The 24,094-nt window shown below is 35.2% G+C and overlaps 1 protein-coding gene and 1 pseudogene across 2 annotated transcripts in view; one reads left to right on the top strand and one right to left on the bottom strand.

The window, feature by feature from the left end:
- The window catches only part of SYCP1 (synaptonemal complex protein 1), a 135,665-nt gene extending 114,969 nt beyond the window's left edge, over window positions 1-20,696 (top strand). For both annotated transcript variants that reach the window (XM_065927227.1, XM_065927220.1), the window contains 5 exons: window positions 7,535-7,594; window positions 11,715-11,897; window positions 16,327-16,473; window positions 20,368-20,457; window positions 20,559-20,696. In XM_065927227.1, the coding sequence (XP_065783299.1) occupies window positions 7,535-7,594; window positions 11,715-11,897; window positions 16,327-16,473; window positions 20,368-20,457; window positions 20,559-20,696 (618 nt within the window). The remainder of the gene's footprint in view (window positions 1-7,534; window positions 7,595-11,714; window positions 11,898-16,326; window positions 16,474-20,367; window positions 20,458-20,558) is intronic.
- Window positions 2,379-3,156, bottom strand: LOC136162746 (UBX domain-containing protein 2A pseudogene; annotated as a pseudogene).
- Window positions 20,697-24,094: the final 3,398 nt, after the last annotated feature.

The following is a 24,094-nucleotide window of genomic DNA, read 5'->3' as shown; positions in this document are numbered from 1 at the left end:
ACATTTTCTTACAGATTCTTGAAAATATATCAGCAATCATCTTATGTATGATCTTAGCATCCCCTCACTTTTTTAAGAATGCCATTATTTTTGTTTCACTAGCAAGAGGGCTCTATCATGGCTGTAAACGTTACCGACAATAAATATTTTCTGTTTTGTGTCTGTTTATTTCTGAGGGTGAGTGACTAAAGGAAAAGGTTTTCCTTTGTTCTCCCCCTCTCCCTGATAAAATGACAGAACTCTACCATGTGGAAGAGTTCTGAGAGCTAGAAAAGCAAACATTTTCAAAATGGATTTCAAACAAGATATATCTTATAAACCAGGTCATCTAGTTATGTGTCTATTTCCCTTTTGTTATCCCTGAGCCTTTAATAAAAGGCTCATTTAAATACTGCAGCCTTGTCTCAGCTGTACTTATAGAAGATAAAGCACACGTTTTTCTCATGATCAGTTCAGCATTAAGGGGTAGGGGGAGGGAAAGAGTTTAAGAGCAAACTGTGGGGGACTAGGATAAAACTTAAAGGTCTAACAGCCCCATTTCAGTTGGGTCTTACACTGCCATGGTGAAGCATGCAGGTTTTATTTTCCTAGGGTAGAAGCTTAGTACAGGATTTCCTGAAGACAGGTTCTCCTACTACATACCTAAGAATAACTGGAGATTAAAAATGTAGAGATCTGGAACCCATCCCAAATGCAATGAATTGTTAAAATGTGTGTGTGGTAGGTGGCAGGTAATAGGCATTCTGAAAAGCTTTCCAAGTGATCCTTATGCATTAAGGCTTGAAGATCACTGCAAGTCACTGCTTTACAAGATTAGTTCTTTCAAGGGGTCTGCAAGATCAAAACTATTTTCATAATTATATTAAGATGTTATTCTTGCTTTTTTTTTTTCACTTTTTCATGAGTGTACAGGAGCATTTACTAGAGGGGACATGATGTGTGATATTGCAACAGACTTAATGTGGAAGCAAATGAGATCCCATCTGTCTTCTTTAAATTGGACAGTAAAGATGTCTGCAGAAAATAAAATACAATGCCACGTTTCCCACTCCGTCTTTTGACATTTTGGAAAATTGACATTTTTCATGAAAATGTTATTTATGTTGACACATGTTTTTAGTGAATAAATATTTTATAACCTTTTATTTTAAATATAACATTAATATGTGCAACCCACATAAACAAAAGGTCTTGAGACCAAAAAGTTTGAGAACTGCTCTTTCCAGCAGGCATCCAGTACCCTATCAATATTACTGCTGATAGGCATGATTGCTTCATTCCTTGGCACACTCAATGTATATTTCACTTTAAATATGATTCAACAGATCATCTGCAAAAAGCTCCTTATTTTCAGGCAAGAGGATTTAATCTGACAGTGAAATACTGAAGTCAAACCAGTTTTAGTTAAAAATCTAAGGTGTGAAGCAGGTTTTCCTTAGTGACATCTGAACGTAATAAACAGTCCTTTAATATGTAAACAGGCCAACTGATGTATGAAATAGAAAACCACACTTCACATGACGCATTTTAAAAATGTTAATTAGCAATGTGACAGCATCAGCATTAGATCCTACGTGAGTGGTGTCAAACGGCTCACTCCAAATGTCAGCTAAAAACAAACCCCTAGTTTTTGAAAGAAAATAAAGTAGGGAATAAACAGATTCCTACAGAAAAAAGAATTCTTTTAAATTACATATTTTGAAAATGTTGAAATATGAGTCAGCACATTGATACTGACATTATACTAAGCTACACAATTTTATTCTTAAATGAAAGTACATCCCAGATATTGTTAATATTCGACTGTTGGAGTATGCAAATTGGGAACACTTCTGAGGTTTAGGTAAAGCTGTGGTAAAAGCAGACCCTTTCAGCCTTATATTGTATCTCACATACAAGAAATATATATATAATATAAATATTATAAGAAATAATATAAGAAAATTACACTGATGCTTTTAACGTGCCACATACAATTTTTTAATGTACTGCCATTTAAAAAATCTGAGACAGCTAACATTTAAACACATCATTGCTGTTTGGGAATGATATCTGAATGAAAGATGCTATGCACATATTTCCTACTTTATACCATATTAAGATTTTAGATGATATAGTTATTGAATATATCTTATGTTGAATAAATGGTATTTGAAAATAAGTATATTTTTCTTTCTGAGTAGCCTTCTGGAAAGAGTTCACTGAATATAATTTCCAGTAATAGTTTACTTTCCTAACTTGTACTTATTTTAAAATCTCATCAGCAGGGAATTAAACAGTGTAAAACCCAGCAAATCTGACTTTCCCTTGTTTTGATTTGCATGTCCACTTATGACCATCATTTTTGGGGAAACTTTCCATTTTGTGTATCAAAAATAATGCTATGAAAGTTCTTTAAAAGGTTCAGCGGTTTTTTTTGAGTCTCTGAATGATTACAGCATTCTGTAAATCAGCTTCTTCCAGTGTGAGTGTTTCATCTAGCAATTTGAGGAAAGGAAGAGCAGTTGCCAGGGAAAAGGGAGGACTCCTCTGAGATCCCTGGTATTTTTTGATGAAGTCTTTGATGTGGCTTATCCTATGAGAAATGTTAAATTTCTGGACAATCCTTTTCCCATTGGCTAACCAGATCTGTATATTAGTGATGGGTTCCAGATTGTTTAGTGGGACAGCAGACAACTTATTTTTATTCTCAACTTCAATATTCTTTGCTTTAGAAAGAATTCTTGGTGTAGCACTTCCCAGTCTGTGACCTTGTCTTGAGAAGGGCTGGAACACAGGCTTTGTTGACATACATACTTCATTTTTCTTTTCTTCAACTTTAACATTCATCTCCTCTTTATCAAAAACTCCCTGTAATTCTAATGGTAATTCCCCTTTTTGGATGGAGTTCAGAAACTGTTGACTTGCACCATCAGAATAATTTCTGAAATCATCATTGACAGTGAATCCATTTTTCCGTAATTTTATACTTACATCTACCTGTTTCTTTTGTTCAGTGGGAGACAAACATTTGGCACCAACCTTCTGAGCTTCCTCAAAAAGGCTGTCAACAAAATATTCACAATTTGTTTGTTGACTATCACTAAGAGGTTGGTGGTCAGATCCTGTTTCACAAACCCATTCTTCCTTTATACTTTCAGGATTATCTACCTTCATTCTCTTTTGCTTTACTCCGGGCGCGGCCGTTGGAGGGGGCCGTGCAGTGCCGCTGCCTCATGGCCTCGGTCTCAGTCTGCTCAGGGGCCTTGGGCGCCGCTGCCGCAGGGCTGGAGCCTCTCAGACGAGGAGCACCGCCGCCCCCAGGCCCAGTCGAGCTTGGCTGTACAGATTTCAATCTAGAACTTTTTAACTTGTAAAATTGAAAGTCTAAATTCATTAAACACTACCTTCCAACCATCTTTTTTCTCTGTTTCTATGGTTTTTAATTCCCATTCATTATTTGTCTTTCTGTAACTGGATTGCTTCAGTTAGCATAATGTCTTTAAGATTCATCCCTGTTGTAGCATGTGACAAAATTTCCTTCTTTTGTTCAGTCCTTGAGTGGTGTCCAACTTTTTGCAACCTGGTAGACTGCAGCATACCAGGTTTTCCTGTCCTTCACCATCTCATGGAGCTTGCTCAAACTCATGTCCATTGAGTCGGTGATACCATACAATCATCTTGTCCTTCCCTCCCTCGCCTCCCTGTCTGTGTCTCTCTCTCTTCTTCCCTCTCTCATTACTTTTTTAAGGCTACCTAATATTCCATTGCATGTATATACCACATATTCTTTATTCATTCATCTGTGATGAAGATTGGGGCTGCTTTTACCTCTTGGCTATTGTCATTAATGTTGTAATGAACAGAGGTATGCAGATATCTTTTGGAGATCCTGCTCTGAATTCTTTAGGATATATATCCCAAAAGTGGGATTCTTGGATCATATGGTAATTCTAATGTTAATTTTTTGAGGAACCACTATACAGTTTTCCATAGCAACTGTACCATTTTTCATTCCTACTAATAATATGCAAGGATTCCAATTTCTCTGCATCCTTGCCAACACTTATTTTATATTACTTTGATAGTGGTCATCCTAATGAATGTGAAGTGTTAGCTCATTGTACTTTTGATTTGCATTTCTCATATGATTAGTGATGTTCGGCGTCTTTTCATAAGCTTGTTGGCCATTTGTATATCCTCTTTAGAGAATTGTCTGTTCACATCTTTTGCCCATTTAAAAATTATTTGGTTTTTTGGCTGGTGCACTGGGATGATCCAGCAGGATGGGATAGGGAGGGAGGAGGGAGGGGGTTCAGGATGGGGAACACATGTAAATCCGTGGCTGATTCATGTCAATGTATGGCAAAAACCATTACAATGTTGTAAAGTAATTAGCTTCCAACTAATAAAAATAAATGAAAAAAACATTATTTGGTTTTTTGGTTGAGTTGTAGGAGTTCTTGCATATTCTAGATTACTGACCCTTACATATTCTGGATTATTAACCCTTATCAGTATGATATATATTTTAATCATGTTTTTGTCATTTTATATTGCATGTTTAATATAAATGATATAAATTTAATAATTATTTTATTTTTCTCTGAATTATGTGTGTGTGTATCTTTGGTTGATTTGGGAAGTGTATATAGTCTTTTTAATTATTTTACTGGTGGTTGTTGTTCAGTCGCTCAGTCGTGTCCCACTCTTTGCGACCCCATGGATTGCAGCATGCCAGGCCTCCCTGTCCCTCACCATTTCCCGGAGTTTGCCCAACTTCATGTTCATTGCATTGGTGATACCATCCAGCCATCTCATCCTCTGACTCTCTCTTCTCCTTCTATCCTCAATCTTTCCCAGCATCAGGGTCTTTTCCAATGAGTCAGTTCTTCGCATCAGACGACCAAAATAATGGAGCTTCAGCTTCAGTATCAATCCTTCCAATGAATATTCAGGGTTGATTTCCTTTAAGATTGAAAGGTTTGATCTCCTTGCCGTCAAGGGACTTTCAGGAGTCGTCTCCAGCACCATAGTTTGAAGGCAGTGGAGACATTTTACTGGTTACCTTTATGTTTTTAAACAATATATTTGAACACTTTCTCCAGCTTCCTATTCTTTTATACATATAATTTTTATGTTTTATTATTTTGCATTATTAAATTAATCTGACTCTTTGTGACCTCATGGACTGTAGCTCACCAGGCTCCTCTGTCCATGGAATTCTCCAGGCAATAATACTGGAGTAGGTAGCCATTCCCTTCTCCAGGGGATCTTCCTGACTCAGGGATCAAATCGTGGTCTCCTGCATTGCAGGCAGATTACTGTCTGAGCCACCAGGGAATCCCGATAAACACAATTCCAGTATTTAAGTTGAACTCATGTTTTATATGAAACTATTTCTTAGTTTTCAATTTTGATCCTAGTCAATAAGCCAATATTCCCTGGTGGCTCAGATGGTAAAGAATCTGCCTAAAATTCAGGAGACCCAGGTTCGATCCCTGGTTTGGGAAGATCCCCTGGAGTAGGAAATGGCAATCCACTCCTGTGTGCTTGCCTAGAGAATTCTGTGGACAGAGGAGCCTGGTGGGCTATAGTCCATGGGATTGCAAAGAGTCAGATATGACTGAGCGGCTAACACTTTCGCTTTCATAATATGCCAATTCTGATTTTGACCTCTTTTACATACCAATCAATATGAAGAAATTGTTACTGGATGATAGTCTTAGCTTCTACTTAAAATACGTTGACTTTATGAGACTATGCTAAATCACCTTTCCTGTGTCTTTCATCTCTTGATGGTGCCTTACTCTCTGCCTAGTGAGATGTGGTATTTTGTATATTTGTCTATATTCTTGATACGGAAAGAGAGTTTTAAAGTCTTCCAGTTGGTCCTTCCAAATGTAAAAAATCTCACTCTGTAGTCAGAACTAATATGGTGATTATGCCACTTACTGAGTTTTATCTATTCAACTCTATACTCAGGATCTAAAGAAATTATCACAGAATAGGTTTATGGTTCCATGGGCTCACCATGAGGTGGACTGAGATCAAATGTATTTATCACGTGACCCCACATCACCTGCGCTCAAGCTAGTGAGTGAAAAAATAGGAACATTATGGGCTATAAGAGTTGGTGTTAGCTGATAGTCAATATCCAATTACCAAGATTCAGTATGTATTTCTGATATTATTGCAAAATCCATCTTTTAATTTGGAGGGTTCTAGGTTTATGAATTTATTCAGGTCTGAAAGGTGAGCACAAGGCTGTCATACTCTACTCCTGTGCCTCAAGTCAATCCTTTCTTTGCTAGACCATATTACAGACATTTTTTAGTTACTCAGTTAAATAGGGACCTTAGTGGACTGCCCATTAGTTTAGGGAACTCATGATCAGTTAGACACTACCAGAGAAACACCTTGGGGGTATGAGCTAATCCATACCTTGGAAACACATGTAGTATTAGAACAGACTGTACTAAGATCGCCAGACCTGCAAAAGTCAGAGTCAGAGAAAGTGCAGTTTGGGAAGGTGCTTTCTCCATTCTGTCCTCTAGAAGTCAAGATGTGTATTCTGAGAGTCAGTGTAATTTAGCTAGTTTAGAGGATATACTTTATCCTAGAAGACTGCATTTCATACCCACAGAGTAGATATCAATTGTGATAACTGAAGATCAACTATTTCCAGTTGATAGGATACATGATAAGAACAGTGAGTACTGTTATATCAGCTTATTGCCAGCTTCTTTCATGGTGAAGTGTTTTCTCTGGTTAGGAGCAACATTTTAGGAGAGAGAGCATGGTGTAATAAGACGTTCAGTGAGTGCAGATATTGGCATAGGCATCATGGGCAGCCAAGTCAAGTTTGCCCAAAGTTGTATGTGTGCATTGAAACTTTTCCTTCTCACCTGTAAGGCTCCTTAAGACTGTAACCATTCTGTTTTCTAGATGATTATCATATTAAAGGCATTGTACATATGATTTTTTCTAGGCAAGGGTTAATTTTTCCTTTTTCCCCCTACTGAATGTACATACACTAATCTCCAATAGAGTATATTATTTCCTGGAGTACTAGAGAAATGATGTATTATTTTATAACTATTTTATACCTTTTTTGTAACTTTCTTTTAAAAGCAACTGAATTGCTTTTCTTAATACATAGAGAATAAGTGTATTCTGCCTCTAAAGGTTCATAATATTTTGGATCTCTTTGCAGCTCTTTATAGCTAGTTAATTGTGTATATCCCTTACTTTATAAGCTGATCCATGCATTTCATTTTACAAATGAAAAAGCTGAGATTTGGTGTCTTAAACGACTTACTCAAGAGTTCACAGATACCTACCAGAGACAGATCAGAATTTTTTAGAAAAGATAATCAAAATCAAATAACATACTTCTTTAGAAAGGAAATAATTTTTTTCTTTTCATTGTTTTTTAAGATTTAAAAGGCAGGATTCTTTATTAGTATTTCTTAGGAAAGATTTGATAATAGGAACATTAATTTTTATAATAGTAATGACTACATTGTATGTACTTGATATTCATTTTTAATAGGAAAAACTCAAAAGAGAGGTGAAAGAAAACACAGTTACTCTCAAAGAAAAAAAAGATAAGGTAAGAGTTTTATATAATTCTCATAAATTTCTTTATAACCATTTTGTTTTCTAATATCTACTTGTAAATTTTTTATCATAAATTGGAAAATAACATAAAAATATATAACACAAAAGATGTGGTACCAACATAAAATGGAATAGTACTCAGCCATAGAAAAGAACAAAATAATACCATTTGCAGCAATAGACCTAGAGATTGTCATACTGAATGAAGTCAGAGAAAGAACTATACATATGGTCACTTATATGTGGAATCTAAAAAAGGCTATAAATGAACTTATCTACAAAACAAAAATAGAGTTACAGGTGTAGAAATTAAATTTATGATTACCAGGGAGTAAGGGGTTGGGAAGGGATAAATTGGAAGATTGGAATTGATATATACACACTACTGTGTATAAAATAGATAACTAATAGAGACCTACTATATAAATCAGGGACCTCAACTGTAATGGCCTATATGGGAAAAGAATCTAAACAAGATTGGATATATGCATATGTATATACATATAACAAATTCACTTTGCTATACACCTAACACAAAGTTATAAATCAACTATACCCCAAAAATTTTTTTTAAAAATATATATCACACAATTTCATTTCCAAAATTGTTTCTTTATTAATCCAAAAGCATTAGCTAAAACAGTTCAAAGCATCTGTCATTTGGAAGTTTAGAGAAGATTTTAATCTTTTAAAATTTTTATTATAGTATTAAGTAGGTACATTTATGTTTCTCTCTTGAGAAATTTCCAGTGTTAGAAAACCATTTCATTTAAAAATTCTAAAGCTCATGTTTAGATTATGTCTAATTTTAAGTTTTTGAGAGGGCTTAACAAATCACACCTTGCTTCTTAAATCTGAACCAGTTGAGAAAGGGGGTGAAAATCAAAATAGTATCTGTTCAGTTCAGTTCAGTTCAGTCACTTAGCTGTGTCTGACTCTTTGCGACCCCATGAATCGCAGCATGCCAGACCTCCCTGTCTAACACCAGCTCCCAGAGTCCACCCAAACCCATGTCCATTGAGTCGGTGATGCTATCCAACCATCTCATCCTCTGTCATCCCCCTTCTCCTCCTGCCCTCAAGTTTTCCCAGCGTCAGGGTCTTTTCCAATGAGTCAGCTCTTCGCATCAGGTGGCCAAAGTATTGGAGTTTCAGCTTCAACATCAGTCCTTCATCTTTATTATTGATAAATGATATTGGACAATGTGGGTTATATTTGAAGAAAACAGGATTTCTTAATCCCGAAATCCCAAATTAAGCAAGTTTATCTACTCTTGTCATAGAGCTGGTTTAGAACAAGTTTACCCACTTGAATGACTTGCTCTTTTAAGATACATGGCATAGAGTAGAATGTGTGCTTCTTCTGTTACCCAAGGGAAGAAGTAAGGAAGAGGCTGAACTATATGTCCACAATTAATCCTTCCATAATTAGCAATCCTGTTAAGTCATTGCTCTTCCCCTAAGGAAGCAGAGAGAGGTTAGGAATGTTCTTTGCACATGAAAGGAAGCATCAAGTATGAAAAAGGGAGGTTCTATTCAGCTTCTAATATATTTGGTAATATAGGATTATTACAGAAGAGTGTTCTTGCAAATTTTAGTTAAAATGATTAAATATTCTTTATACATAGTGATGTAGTCTCCTAAGTCTCCACAGAAGTTGCTCTGACTGTAAACTGAAGATAACAGAGTTGTTGAGAAGAGTTGTTAGGTATAGATGGTGCTTTAATTTTGTTATGTTTGTGTTCAAAGAAGGGCTTCCCAGGTGTCACTAGTGGTAAACAACCTGCCTGCCAATGCAGGAAATGGCAAGAAATCTGGGTCCAATCCCTGTGTCAGGAAGATGCCTGGAGGAGGGCATGGCAAACCACTCCAATATTCTTGCCTGGCGAATCCTATGGACAGAGGAGCCTAGCAGGCTACAGTCCATAGGGTCACAAAGAGTTGGACACGACTGAAGTGAATGTTCGAAGAGAAGAAAAAAAAGAATTATTGTACTTGTGAATGAATATTAAGTGCTTTATGTGTCCAGACACATATAATGGACACTTGAAGACATTATATATGGAGAAATTATTGTCATACTAGAATTAGCTGGGAGGGTTAGATACAGACTGGGCTTCCCTGGTGGCTCAGACGGTAAAGCACCTGTCTACAATGTTGGAGACCCGAGTTCGATCCCTGGGTTGGGAAGATCCCCTGGAGAAGGAAATGGCAATCCACTCTGGTACTCTTGCCTGGAAAATCCCATGGACAAAGGAGTCCGGTAGGCTACAGTCCTTGGGGTTGCAAAGAGTCAGACACAACTGAGTGACTTCACTTAGATAATGACTAAGCAAAGTGTCTGATGAAGATAATAGATTGGTTAAACTCCAGTACTTACTTCTAAATATAGAATATGTTCATATTGTGAAAATATATATCACATTGATTCTTGCAGAGTTGTTTTGGTTCTTGCATAGTTGTTTTGCAGAGTTGTTTTGGTTCTTGCAGAGTTGTTTTGATTCCTGTATAATCCTAGTAATATATATATATATATATCTATTCTCTATATACATTATCAAATAGATTAGTTAATACCCTATATTTTATCTGGGGGTCTGGATATAAATATTGCAAATAATGAGAAAATGATAAATGTAAAGATTTAAATAGGCTTTTGTGTGCTGTGCTTTATTGCAATAGTATTGAAGTATCACAAGCCTTATATATAATAATCGTTAGGTTTATCAATCAAACATTTCTGAGTTTGGGTATGTTACTTCTTGATACTTCAGTCTTGTCATCTATAAAAGGATAATAATAGTACCTTTTCCCAAAAGTTGTTATGAAGATTAAATGAGATAGTATTTGTGAAGCATTTGAAATAGTGCTTGGCACATAGGAAATGCTGAATAAGTATTTGTTTAAAAAGTATGACAGAGAAAAGCATGAATGTTCTGTATATATGCATCATTGGAAATGTAATAGTTAGAAAAGAATGTAACTTGTAGGAGAGTACATACATCTTCATGATGTATTCCAAAGAGGGTTTTTTCAGTAGTCTAGAATGCTGGTGCATTTTCTTTGTCTACCAAGCTACTAGGGAAATGTTAGATTCCCAGATATGACCACAAGGTGGTATAGTTGCCATTCTCAATCCTTTTGGATGAAGAAAATTTGTCCATGAAAGCAGTTAAATTTTGGAGATTCTGAGGATGATTCCTGGTAAGTCCAAAGAGCAGAAAAAGTTTTCTTTAATCAAAATTGTGTTATCAGATATGTTATAGAAATATTTATGGAAGAGTATGTAAAATGCAACTCTGAAAAAATGATACCAAAATTAATTTTTTGTGTGAAAAAGTTTTATGAACTTGGCAAGAAACCTGCAAATTACCTCATTTATCTCCTTTAAAATTTTTTTAATTTTATTTTTAAATTGAGGTATAGTTTACTTACAGTATTATTAAATATAAATTTCAGGTATACAACATAGTGATTCACAATTTTTAAAGGTTATACTCCACTTGCAGTTACTATAAAATATTGGGTATATTCTCTGTGCTGTACAATATATCCTTGTAACTTATTTATTTTATACATAGTAATTTGTGCCTCATAATCAGCTCCTTTGTCTTGCCTTGAAAATTTCTCTAGGCTTTTACTTTCATAATTTTTCCTCTCTCCCCCCCTTTTTTTTTCTGAAGGTGAATGAAACTAGTGGATAGGAAAGGGCTGATATTTTTACAGATGAAACAGGATTTATGAAAACATGAAAGAGATGCCTTTGGGTTGTAGAGTTATTGGAATGAATCGCCAATTAAGATTTGTTTTGTTTTGCCACCAGGACTAGAGAATTTTCTTTGGAGAATTTCCAACTTTTGGTCAAATAGAAAGTTGAGATTATTATTTATTTTTATAGCAGCTCTGTGAGGACAAAGGGAGCAAAAACCATTTTCATCTTAAATAAGAAAAATAAAGTCATAAAGAAGATAAGTGTAATTTATTCAAAGTTTTCTACTCAATACTACACTTGAGTGTAAATTCTAGTTTATTTCAGTGTTATTTTTACTAGTTGCCACACTTTAGTTAAAATGACATTTAATGATGACTTCATTCATATTTGTTGTTCAATAGAAAACACAGACATCTTTATTGGAAACACCTGAAACTAGTTATTGGAAACTTGATTCTAAAGTACCTCTTTCACAAAATGCATCTCGAAGCTTCCTATCAGCTGATCAGAGCAGATCTTCAAAAGATAAAAGAGACTATCTGCGGACACCTGCCAAAAATAATTTATCTACACCATTACCAAAGGTTTGTTGCTACAATTTCTAAGAAAGTTGTCATTTTTTTAAAAATAAGTCTCTGGTATCATATACCATACATCTGGTATCACACACATAAGAACCTTTTTCTTGAAAGTTTTGGTTATTTGTTACACCAGTGTGAAATAGTTTCTTTGGTTTTATTCTATCACTGTACACAACTTAATGACATCTTGGGTGACATCTTGGGAAAATTTTATCACTTTCTGGCTTTTGCTAGCACATAGGTCCCTGATAGACAAGCTCTAATTTTGACTTGAATTTTCCAGTATCACCTCAGTTACCTCCCTTTGCTGTTTACTCCTCATCATCTTGTTGCTGGAGTCTTTTATTTAGCAGTCAGCCCTTGTGAAGCAGGTACCACTAGCAAGGTGGCTCATATCTAGCTATCTTCAACATGTCCACTTAATCCATGGGGAATTCTTTCAACCTTTCAATGCTAAATGGTGGTATATAATGCTCCACCTCTGACTCCCCCTCTCCTCCTCTCTGCCATCTGTCTTACTCTGATTTCTTTTACTTGTTCAGGTAGACATAAAGACAGATAAACAAGTCTTCTTCCTAGGTTTATATCCACCTAGGGAATGAGATGCCAGTCTCCCCTTCTAGAAGGCACCATTAGTTATTATAAGGCTTCTTTTTTTTTTAATTTAACTAGAGAATAATTACTTTACAGTATTGTGATGGTTTCTGCCAAACATCAACATGAATCAGCCATAGGTATACATATGTCCCCTCAAAGGAAAATTACTCAACTATAAAAAGGAAAACTCCTTTTTAGAGTTACATTCTTACTTGCCTTGGGAGTTGATGGAAGAGTATTTCAACCTGTCGTTACCCCCTAAGCCAAAATTTTGTTCTTTTCCCTTCCAATTTGCTTAAATTAACTGGGAATAAGAGAGATATCTGGTGATTGTTAGTTCTGTTCCTACTACCTTTTAATAAGCCTTAGAGAAGGAGCTGGCCTTAATTATACATTGCTTTCTTTAGAGTGTAAGTTACTAGCACTTCCCCCTGCCCCAACTTTGTACTTTAGTTGACAATTTCAGGCAAAAATAGTCCCACTTATATCCTGTATTATATATATATTGAATTATATGTACAGTATTATTCCCTGTGGCTCAGACGGTAAAGCGTCTGCCTGCAATGCGGGAGACCTGGGTTTGATCCCTGGGTTGGGAAGATCCCCTGGAGAAGGAAATGGCAACCCACTCTAGTACTGTTGCCTGGAGAATCCCATGGACTGAGGAATCTGGTGGGCTACAGTCCATGGAGTCGCAAAGAGTTGGACACGACTGAGCAACTTCACTTTCTTTCTTTACTTCTTATTATCCACCTCATGGAAATTATGAAAATTAGTAAAGTACATAGCAAGACTTTTATATGAAATCATCTTGTTGTATTTATTATTTTACTATTTAAAATATGAAATGATCTCTTTTAAAGAATTGTTGTTAGGTTGCTAAGTCATGTCCAACTCTTTGCACCCCCATGGTCTGCAGCACATCAAATTTCCTGTCCTTCACTATATCCTGGAGTTTGTGCAAGCTCATGTCCATTGAGTTGATGATGGCATCCAACTGTCTCATCCTCTGGTTCCCCCTTCTTCTCCTGCCCTCAGTCTTTCCTAGCATCAGGGTCTTTTCCAGTGAGTTGGATCTTCGCATCAGGTGGCCAAAGTATTGGAGCTTCAACTTCAGCATCAATCCTTCCAGTGAATATTCAGGGTTGATTTTCTTCAGATGTTCAAGCTCGATTTAGAAAACGCAGAGGAACCAGAGATTAAATTGCCAACATCCACTGGATCATTGAAAAACCAAGAGAGTTCCAGAGAAACATCTATCTCTGCTTTAATGACTTTGCCAAAGCCTTTGACTGTGTGGATCACAACAAACTGTGGAAAATTCTGAAAGAGATGGGAATACCAGACCACCTTACATGCCTTCTGAGAAATCTGTATGCAGGTCAAGGAGCAACAGTTAGAACTGGACATGGAAAAACAGACTGTTTCCAAATTGGGAAAGGAGTACGTCAAGGATGTATATTGTTGCCCTGCTTATTTAACTTATATGCAGAGTACATCATGAGAAATGCTGGGCTGGATGAAGCACAAGCTGGAATCAAGATTGCTGGGAGAAATATCAATAACCTCAGATATGCAGATGACACCACCCTGATGGCAGAAAGTGAAGAAGAACTAAAGAGCTTCTTGATGAAAGTGAAAGAGGAGAGTGAAAACGTTGGCTTAAAACTCAACATTCAGAAAACTAAGATCATGGCATCTGGTCCCATCACTTCATGGCAAATAGATGGGGAGACTTTATTTTCTTGGGCTCCAAAATCAGTGCAGATGATGATTGCAGCCATGAAATTAAAAGATGCTTGCTCCTTGGAAGAAAAGCTATGACAAACCTAGTCAGCGAATTAAAAAGCAAAGACATTACTTTGTCAGCAAAGGTCCGTCTAGTCAAAGCTATGGTTTTTCCAGTAGTCATGTATGGATGTGAGAGTTGGACTATAAAGAAAGCTGAGCGCAGAAGGATTGATGCTTTTGAACTGTGTGTTGGAGAAGACCCTTGAGAGTCCCTTGGACTGCAAGGAGATCCAACCAGTCCATCCTAAAGGAAATCAGTCCTGAATATTAATTGGAAGGACTGATGCTAAAGCTGAAGCTCTAATACTTTGACTGCCTGATGTAAACTGAGTCATTGGAAAAGACCCAGATGCTGGGAAAGATTGAGGGCAGGAGGAGAAGGGAACAACAGAGGATGAGACGGTTGGATAGCATCACTGATTCAAAGGACATGAGTTTGAGCAAACTCGGGGAGTTGGTGATGGAGAGTGATGCCTGGGGTCACAAAGAGTCGGACATGACTGAGTGACTGAACTGAACTGAACTTTCTTTCAGATTAGCTGGTTTGATCTCCTTGCAGTCCAAGGAACTCTCAAGAGTCTTCTCCAGTTCAAAAGCATCAGTTCTTTGGTGCTCAGCCTTCCTTATGGTTCAATTCCACATCTATACAAGACTACTGGAAAAACCATAATTTTGACTATATGGACCTTTGTTGGCAAAGTGATGTCTCTGCTTTTTAATACACTATCTAGGCTTGTCATAGCTTTCCTTCTAAGGAGCAAGTGTCTTTTAATTTAATGGCTGCAGTCACCATCGGCAGTGCTTTTGGAGCCCAAGAAAATAAAATCTGTCTCTGCTTCCACTTTTCCCCTTCTATTTGCCATGAAGTGATGGGACTGAAGTTAAAATGCATGTTTGTAACTGTTAAAGCTTCAGTACTTTGGCCACTTGATGCAAAGAGCTGTCTCATTGGAAAAGACCCTGATGCCTGAAAGATTGAGGGCAGGAGGAGAAGGGGGTGCAGAGGATGAGATGGTTGGATGGCATCACTTATTCAATGAACATGAGTTTGAGCAAACTCCAGGAGATAGTGAAGGACAGGGAAGCCTGACGTGTTGCAGCCCATGGGCTCGCAGAGTCAGACATAACTTAGCGACTGAATAACAAAAAACAACCCTATACACATTGAGTAGAAAGCTCTTTTCCTTTTTTTCCCCCATTAACTGAGTGAGCTCCAAGTTGGGTCAAATACAGCCCTGTATATGAAATTGTCTAGAGAATCGCTAGACAGGTCAAATATTGACAACTTTTGAGCATAAAATTTTGAAAGAGCTCCCAAGTGTGTTTTGCTCTGTTCATTGGCTGCCAGACTGGACTAGGAATATACTTTTTAAGAGAGCAGGGGATGAGATGAGGAAAAGTTCAGGCACTGCTAATTTTGCTCTTCTTACAGAGGTTCAGCCATTAAAAAAAAAACAAAACTCTTTAGGTTGTGGCAAGCTTTTTGTTAATTTCCACAGTTATAAACAAATTGATTTTGACCACTTTTACTGGCATTTTTATTGCTTTGTGGAAGAGCAAATTTTTGGAGTTTTACTCTGCCATTCTTACTGATATCAGTGACCTTACTTTTTAAAGACAATTTTTAAAAATTATAAAACTTATATACTACAGGATAATATGGAATGCTAAACATTGACTAATGGAATTACTTTATCAACAAAACATGAGCAAACTTGCTTTATTATAAATCAGGATTTTTATGTAGTAATAAAAGCTCTCAGTTCTTTGATCTTAATCATTGTTTGAAAAGTTAGTCTCTCTTAAGGTTGTTGGCTACTGAAGCTGGAGTGTCTCTCCCATCCTTCCTTTCTGCTTCCCTCCCTCCCTCTCCCCCATTATTTTATTAAAAACTTCTGAATTAAATTCTTATCCAAAATTTCTACTTCATACACACGCCAATAATAATGGAGAGTTATTATTGATTGTTAAAGACTCAACCTGCCTTTAGTAATAATATATGTTTTATTTGATGGGATAATGTATTTTTTTGTCTTTTGTATAGGCATATACTGTGAAAACACCAACAAAACTAAAAATTCAGCAAAGAGGAAACAAGAATGTACCCATTGAAGAAAGTAATAGTAAAAAGAGAAAAATGGTCTTTGAGTTTGATATTAATTCGGATAGTTCAGAAACTACTGATCTTTTGGTAAAATTATTACAAATAATCAGCATTTATTATTTGTTTACATTATTATATTTCTATATTATTTCTTGATGTATGTGTATAATATATGTGCATAGTATCTATTACTGCAATACTGAAAAGAAGTAAAATTCTCCTATAATATAGGACTCTCTGCTTTTACAGCATTTTAAAAAATTAGGGTTAAAAAAATCTCCCTAAACTTCAGAAAACAGGACATTTTGAAATACTTGATATGACATAGTTGGCCTTTGAGATGACTAATTCTCTTGTTTTCCAGAAGAGTGTTATTTTCTTTACCTTTTTCTCTTTGAGGCCCAGTGAATACCTTTAATCTTGCTGTAGCCAATTTGTTATTCAGGACTCCTCTTAATTTTGCATATTATAAATATTTTCTTTAATTTTATACCACTTATTGATTGCAAACAATAACACTTCTATGATTCTTAAAGAGTTAATGTGTTAAAAATGGCATGTTTAAGGAGGATAGTTCCTCTAGCAGTTTGTATGACCAGTTACTTCCTACTTCATACATATCATTATTTTCTAAAGGCATAATAATAATTTATTAAGAATAATTTAACTTATACTCATTTAGTTTAAAACCAGATTAACCTCATTATACAAAATGGAGCAATGTACCAACGATTCTTAATTACAAAATTGTAATTAAAGTCATTTGTTTTATTATTGCAACTCATAACTGTGAGATTCTTAAAGCTTTTATACTGCTTTGAGACCTCTGCTTTCATTTGTTCTGGAATAATGAATAGCTAAAGTCTTAGAAGTGTAATTATTTAAGTTAACTTACAGAAAATTTCTACTCTAGTATCTCTTTGTTTTATAGATAATGATTAAGACTGTGAACTAGGCACTGTTGTAAAAACTTTACACAGAATACTTCAGTTATTTCTTAAAACAATCTAACACTCTAGAAGTAGAGACAGAGTTCTTACTCTCATTTTACAGATGAGGAAACTGAGTCACACTGGTACTTTTCCAATATCAGATAACTAGAAAGTCATGGAGCCAAAATTTGAACACCAATTGTCTAGCTCCATGGCCTATGTATGTCATTGTACACAATAATTGCCAGGTAAAACTGAAGTCAAGATATTTAAAAAAAGTGATGAGAATTAGTAGAAAGAGCATGAGCTCTGGAATTAGAGATACTAGGTCTAGAATTCATACTGTTTTTCTCTGAATTTAGGCTGGTTTCTTAACTTATCTGAGATTTGGAATAACTCATGATTTCATGTCATTTTTAAAAGTAGCATCACAACTTTATAACACTATGAACATATTACAGTATTTTATTTATACTATTACAGTTTAAATTACCTAAGGAGACATTTCACAATAAATAGGCTTTATCAGTTATAATTATCACATGAAATTAAAGGTCTTTGATAAAGTCAAGTACATGGGAAATTATAAAAGTTGAAATGATTGTAATTTTGGTTTCTAACTTTACTTTTTGTTTGCTATATAACTTAAAAGCTAATGCTTAATTTATCTATATTACTGGGCACACAATATATGAAGATTTAATTTTGACATCAGTAACAGAAGGAAAATGGAACTGTTTGTGTAGGCTATTGAAGTTAGTATAAATTCAAATTAGGTTACTATAATGTTTGGTTGTTACATGTAATCCCCATGGTAACCACAAAAGCATAGAATATACACAAAAGGAAATGGGAAGGAAATCAAAACACTTTGCTACCAAAAATGTTACCTAGACAGAAAAGAAGGTAATAATAGATGAAATGAGTGACCAAAACCAAATCAAAACAAAACAAAACATCTATAAAGCATATAGAAAACAAATATCAAAAAGGCAAAAATTAGTCTCTCTTTATCAGTAATTACTTACATATGAGTAATTTACAATGTATATTTGGAGGATTATATACTCCAATAAACAAAAAAAGACTCGTGTTAGCTTCAAATTGGCTAAATGTGAAAGGATGGAAAAAGATATGCAAATAGTAACCAAAAAAGAGGTGGGTTGGTTTTACCAATATCTGATAAAATAGATTTTAAATCAAAAAGTACAAGAAACAAATAAGGACATTATGTGTAAATAAGAGGTTCAATATAGCAAGAAGTTATGACAGTTTTAATCATTTATACACCTAATAACATACCCTTAAAATATATGAAACAAAGCTTTATAGAATTGAAGAAATGGACAGTTAAACATTAATAGTTGGATACTTCAATACCTCTCCTTCAATAATGGATAAAACAACTAGACAGAAGATAAGTAAGGAAATAAGATTGGAACAACACACACCAAATAGATTTAATAGACACATGTAGAACACTCAGTTCAACAAAAGAATATACATTCTTCCCAAGCGCACATGGATATTCTCCAGGATAGACCATATAGTCCCAAAACAAGTCTCAATAGATTAAAAAAACTAGGTATCATATATAAACTATCTTTGAATACAAAGAGATGAAGTTAGAAATCAGAGAAGGAAAACTAGAAAATTCACAAATTTGTGAGAATTAATACACTTCTAATCAACCAATGGATCAGAGAAGAAAACACAAGGGGAATTTGACTTAGAGATGAATGAAAGGGAAAACACAATGCACCAAAACTTATGTGACACAGAAAAACCAGTGCTCTAAGGGAAATGTATAGCTCTAAATTCCTACACTGAAAAATAAAAAAATCAATAAACTAACTTTTTACCTTAAAGAACTAGAAAAAGAAGATCAAACTAAACCCAAAGGTGACAAAGGAAGGAAATAATAAGGTTAGAATGGAGATAAGCAAATTAGAGAAAAGAAAGCAGAGAAAATGAATGAAGTCAAAATTTATTTCTTTGAAAAGATCGGTTAAGTTGACAGACCTTAGCTTGACTGACAAAAAATCGAATAACTTAAGTCAGAAATATAATTGGAGATGTTATTACGAACCTTTTAGAGATGGAGAATACTGTGAACAATTATATGCCAACAAATTAGATAACCTAGAAGAGATTAAAAAAATGGAAATACTACTTGAAATACACAAATTGCCTAAACCTGTTCAAGAAGAAAGAGAAATTTTGTGACTTAGTGAATTCTGCTGAAATCTTAGAATTTATGAAAATGATTGAATATTTTCATCCATGAACCTTCTGAAATTTGTATTAAATGTGACTCTAATGAGCAGGAAAAGATATTGTGAACTGTTTGCTTATGACTAAATTTATGTTACATGTTCATTAAGAAAATGGATTCTGAAGCCAGCCTACCTGGATTTTAATCCTGGCTCTGTCTCTTACTAGCTGTATAGTCTTGGGCAAGTTACTTAATATTTGTGTGTCTCATTTCGTCACCTTTAAAATGGGGATAATAATAGTATATATAGATCATAAAAATGTTGTAAGGATTAAAACCAATTAAAATATGCTAAGTGCTTAAAACAGTGCCTGACATAAAAAAAGAACTAAATAAGTGTTAGCTATTATTACTTGGGAAAATATTCAGAAATTGATAATTGACAACATTTATAATTTTTATAGGATTATGAATGCTTATTATAAGGCCTAAGTATATTTGAATAAAAAGGCTGGGAAAAAGAGTGGGGAAAGTGAAACTGAAATAGAAATCAGTAGAAAAACACTGTTCATATACATCTTGTTTTCTACATAACCCTTTAGGTGTATGGTTAGTAGAATCAAGATTGGATTTCCTTCTCTGGCAGACTGAGAGTTTAGTTTTTCATTGTCTTCTTCCTTGAGGCTTTTAAATTTTCTTTCCTCTTCATTCCCCCCCCCCCTTTTTTTCTTCTTTATACTCTTCCATTTCATCCTCATACGTGGAATATAGACAAAAATTTTATAATATTAATGGTGGCAGCCTCCAAATTATATTTTCATATTTTTCTTTAAGAGCATGGTTTCAGAGGAAGAGACACTGAGAAAACTATACAAGAATAATAATCCACCAATTTCTCATCTTTGTGTCAGGACACCAAAAAAGGTAGTTATTTGGGGAAGCAAATTTCAAAAGCTGAATTTAATTCTTTTCTTTCTTTCTTTCTTTTTTTTTGAGTTAAACATATGACTTTATTTTCTATCCAGACTCCTTCATCTCTAATGACTCCTGGATCTATGCCGAAGTCTGAAACTATGAGGAAAATGCAGGAGGACCGTTGGGCTGTAATTGCCAAGATGGATAGGAAACAAAAACTAAAGGAAGCAGAAAAGCTGTTTGTTTAATTTCAAAAATCAGTGTGATTAAGGAGCCTGTAACATAAAATTTATAGTTGTTTATAATTCTTACTTTCTAAAGAGCCAAGCATATTCTGAAATTAAGACTTTTGATTTGTAAATGATTTGCTTCTTTATATTTTACTATATCAGCCTAAATGGGAAATAACCACATTGTTACTTAAAAATTTGTAATTCTGTTCAGATAATTAGATGACTGTTTTGATTTCACCTTTTCTTGAATTGATGAACTATTTTGGCTAAGTTTTCATACTTATAAAGTTGTCCATTGAACACTAGGAACACGTTGTTGAGATATACTGTTTATTCTTTACTATTAAAATATTTTGGATTCACATAAATACTTCTCATTGTTTCTGTGAGGTCGCCTGAACAGCTAATGATAACTTTGCCAGTATTATTTATTTTTCAAATCTTGAGGTCATTTTATTTGTTCCACGGTCTGAAGCAGCTTTGATTTATCTGTTGATAAAGTTGACAAATGACTTTTTTTCCCATTTATTTTTATTAGTTGGAGACTAATTACTTTACAGTATTGTAGTGGTTTTTGCCATACATTGACATGAATCAGCCATGGATTTACATGTGTTCCCCATCCCCATCCCCCCCCCCCCCCGGCCGCCTCCCTTCCCATCCCATCCCTCTGTGTCTCCCAGTGCACCAGCCCTGAGCACTTGTCTCATGCATCCAACCTGGGCTGGTGGTCTGTTTCACCCTTGATAGTATACTTGTTTCAATGCTATTCTCTTGAAACATCCCACCCTCGCCTTCTCCCACAGAGTCCCAAAGTCTGCTCTGTACACCTGTGTCTCTTTTTCTGTTTTGCATATAAAGTTATTGTTACCATCTTTTTAAATTCCATATATATGTGTTAGTATACTGTATTGGTCTTTCTCTTTCTGGCTTACTTCACTCTGTATAATGGGCTCCAGTTTCATCCATCTCATTAGAACTGATTCAAATGAATTCTTTTTAATGGCTGAGTAATATTCCACTGTGTATATGTACCATAGCTTCCTTATCCATTCATCTGTTGATGGGCATCTAGGTTGCTTCCATGTCCTGTATATTATAAACAGTGCTGTGATGAACATTGGGGTGCACGTGTCTCTTTCAGATCTGGTTTCCTCGGTGTGTATGCCCAGAAGTGGGTTTGCTGGGTCATATGGCAGTTCTATTTCCAGTTTTTTAAGAAATCTCCACACTGTTTTCCATAGTGGCTGTACTAGTTTGCATTCCCACCAACAGTGTAAGAGGGTTCCCTTTTCTCCACACCCTCTCTAGCATTTATTGCTTGTAGACTTTTGGATAGCAGCCTTTCTGACTGGTGTGTAATGGTACCTCATTGTGGTTTTGATTTGCATTTCTCTGATAATGAGTGATGTGGAGCATCTTTTCATGTGTTTGTTAGCCATCTGTATGTCTTCTTTGGAGAAATGTCTGTTTAGTTCTTTGGCCCATTTTTTGATTGGGTCATTTATATTTCTGGAATTGAGCTGCAAGAGTTGCTTGTTTATTTTTGAGATTAATACTTTGTTGCTTCGTTTGCTATTATTTTCTCCCATTCTGAAGGCTGTCTTTTCACCTTGATTATAGTTTCCTTTGTTGTACAAAAGCTTTTATGTTTAATTAGATCCCATTTGTTTATTTTTGCTTTTATTTCCAATATTCTCGGAGGTCGGTCATAGAGGATCTTGCTGTGATTTATGTCAGAGAGTGCTTTGCCTATGTTCTCCTCTAGGAGTTTTATAGTCTCTGGTCTTACATTTAGATCTTTAATCCATTTTAAGTTTATTTTTGCGTATGGTGTTAGAAAGTGTTCTAGTTTTATTCTTTTACAAGTGGTTGACCAGTTTTCCCAGCACCACTTGTTAAAGAGGTTGTCTTTTTCCATTGTATATGTTTGCCTCCTTTGTTGAAGATAAGGTGTCCATAGGTACGTGGATTTATCTCTGGGCTTTCTATTCTGTTCACTGATCTATATTTCTGTCTTTGTGCCAGTACCATACTGTCTTGATGACTGTGGCTTTGTAGTAGAGTCTGAAGTTAGGCAGGTTGATTCCTCCAGTTCCATTCTTCTTTCTCAAGACTACTTTGGCGATTTGAGGTTTTTTGTATTTCCATACAAATTGTGAAATTGTTTGTTCTAGTTCTGTGAAAAATACCGTTGGTAGCTTGATAGGGATTGCATTGAATCTATAGATTGCTTTGGGTAGTATACTCATTTTCACAATATTGATTCTTCCAATCCATGAACACAGTATATTTCTCCATCTATGTGTCCTCTTTGATTTCTTTCATCAGTGTTTTATAGTTTTCTATATATAGGTCTTTTGTTTATTTAGGTAGATATACTCCTCTAAGTATTTTATTCTTTTTGTTGCAATGGTGAATGGTATTGTTTCTTTAACTTCTCTTTCTGTTTTCTCATTGTTAGTGTATAGGAATGCAAGGGATTTCTGTGTGTTAATTTTATATCCTGCAAAAATTACTGTATTCATTGATTAGCTCTTATAATTTTCTGATAGAGTCTTTAGGGTTTTCTATGTAGAGGATCATGTCGTCTGCAAACAGTGAGAGTTTTACTTCTTCTTTTCCTATCTGGATTCCTTTTATTTCTTCTTCTGCTCTGATTGCTATGGCCAACACTTCCAAAACTATGTTGAACAGTAGTGGTGAGAGTGGGCACCCTTGTCTTGTTCCTGACTTTAAGGGAAATGCTTTCACTTTTTCACCATTGAGGATAATGTTTGCTGTGGGTTGGTCATATATAGCTTTTATTATGTTGAGGTATGTTCCTTCTGTTTGTGCTTTCTGGAGAATTTTTATCATAAATGGATGTTGAAATTTGTCAAAGGTTTTTTTGCATCTATTAAGATAATCATGTGGTTTTTATCTTTCAGTTTGTTAGTGTGGTGTATTACATTGATTGATTTGTGAATATTAAAGAATCCTTGCATTCTTGGGATAAAGCCGACTTGGTCATGATGTATGATCTTTTTAATATGTTGTTGGATTCTGTTTGCTAGAATTTTGTTAAGGATTTTTGCATCTATGTTCATCAGTGATATTGGCCATGTAGTTTTCTTTTTTTGTGGCATCTTTGTCTGGTTTTGGTATTAGGGTGATGGTGGTCTCATAGAATGAGTTTGGAAGTTTGCCTTCTTCTGCAATCTTCTGGAAGAGTTTGAGTAAGATAGGTGTTAGCTCTTCTCTAAATTTTTGGTAGAATTCAACTGTGGAACCATCTGGTCCTGGGCTTTTGTTTGCTGGAAGATTTCTGATTACAGTTTCTATGTCCGTGCTTGTGATGGGTCTGTTAGGATCTTCTATTTCTTTCTGGTTCAGTTTTGGAAAGTTATACTTTTCTAAGAATTTGTCCATTT

The sequence above is a fragment of the Muntiacus reevesi genome, chromosome 1, assembly GCF_963930625.1.
Source record: "Muntiacus reevesi chromosome 1, mMunRee1.1, whole genome shotgun sequence".
Classification (NCBI taxonomy): domain Eukaryota; kingdom Metazoa; phylum Chordata; class Mammalia; order Artiodactyla; family Cervidae; genus Muntiacus; species Muntiacus reevesi.
This window is presented reverse-complemented; position numbering and strand designations above follow the sequence as displayed.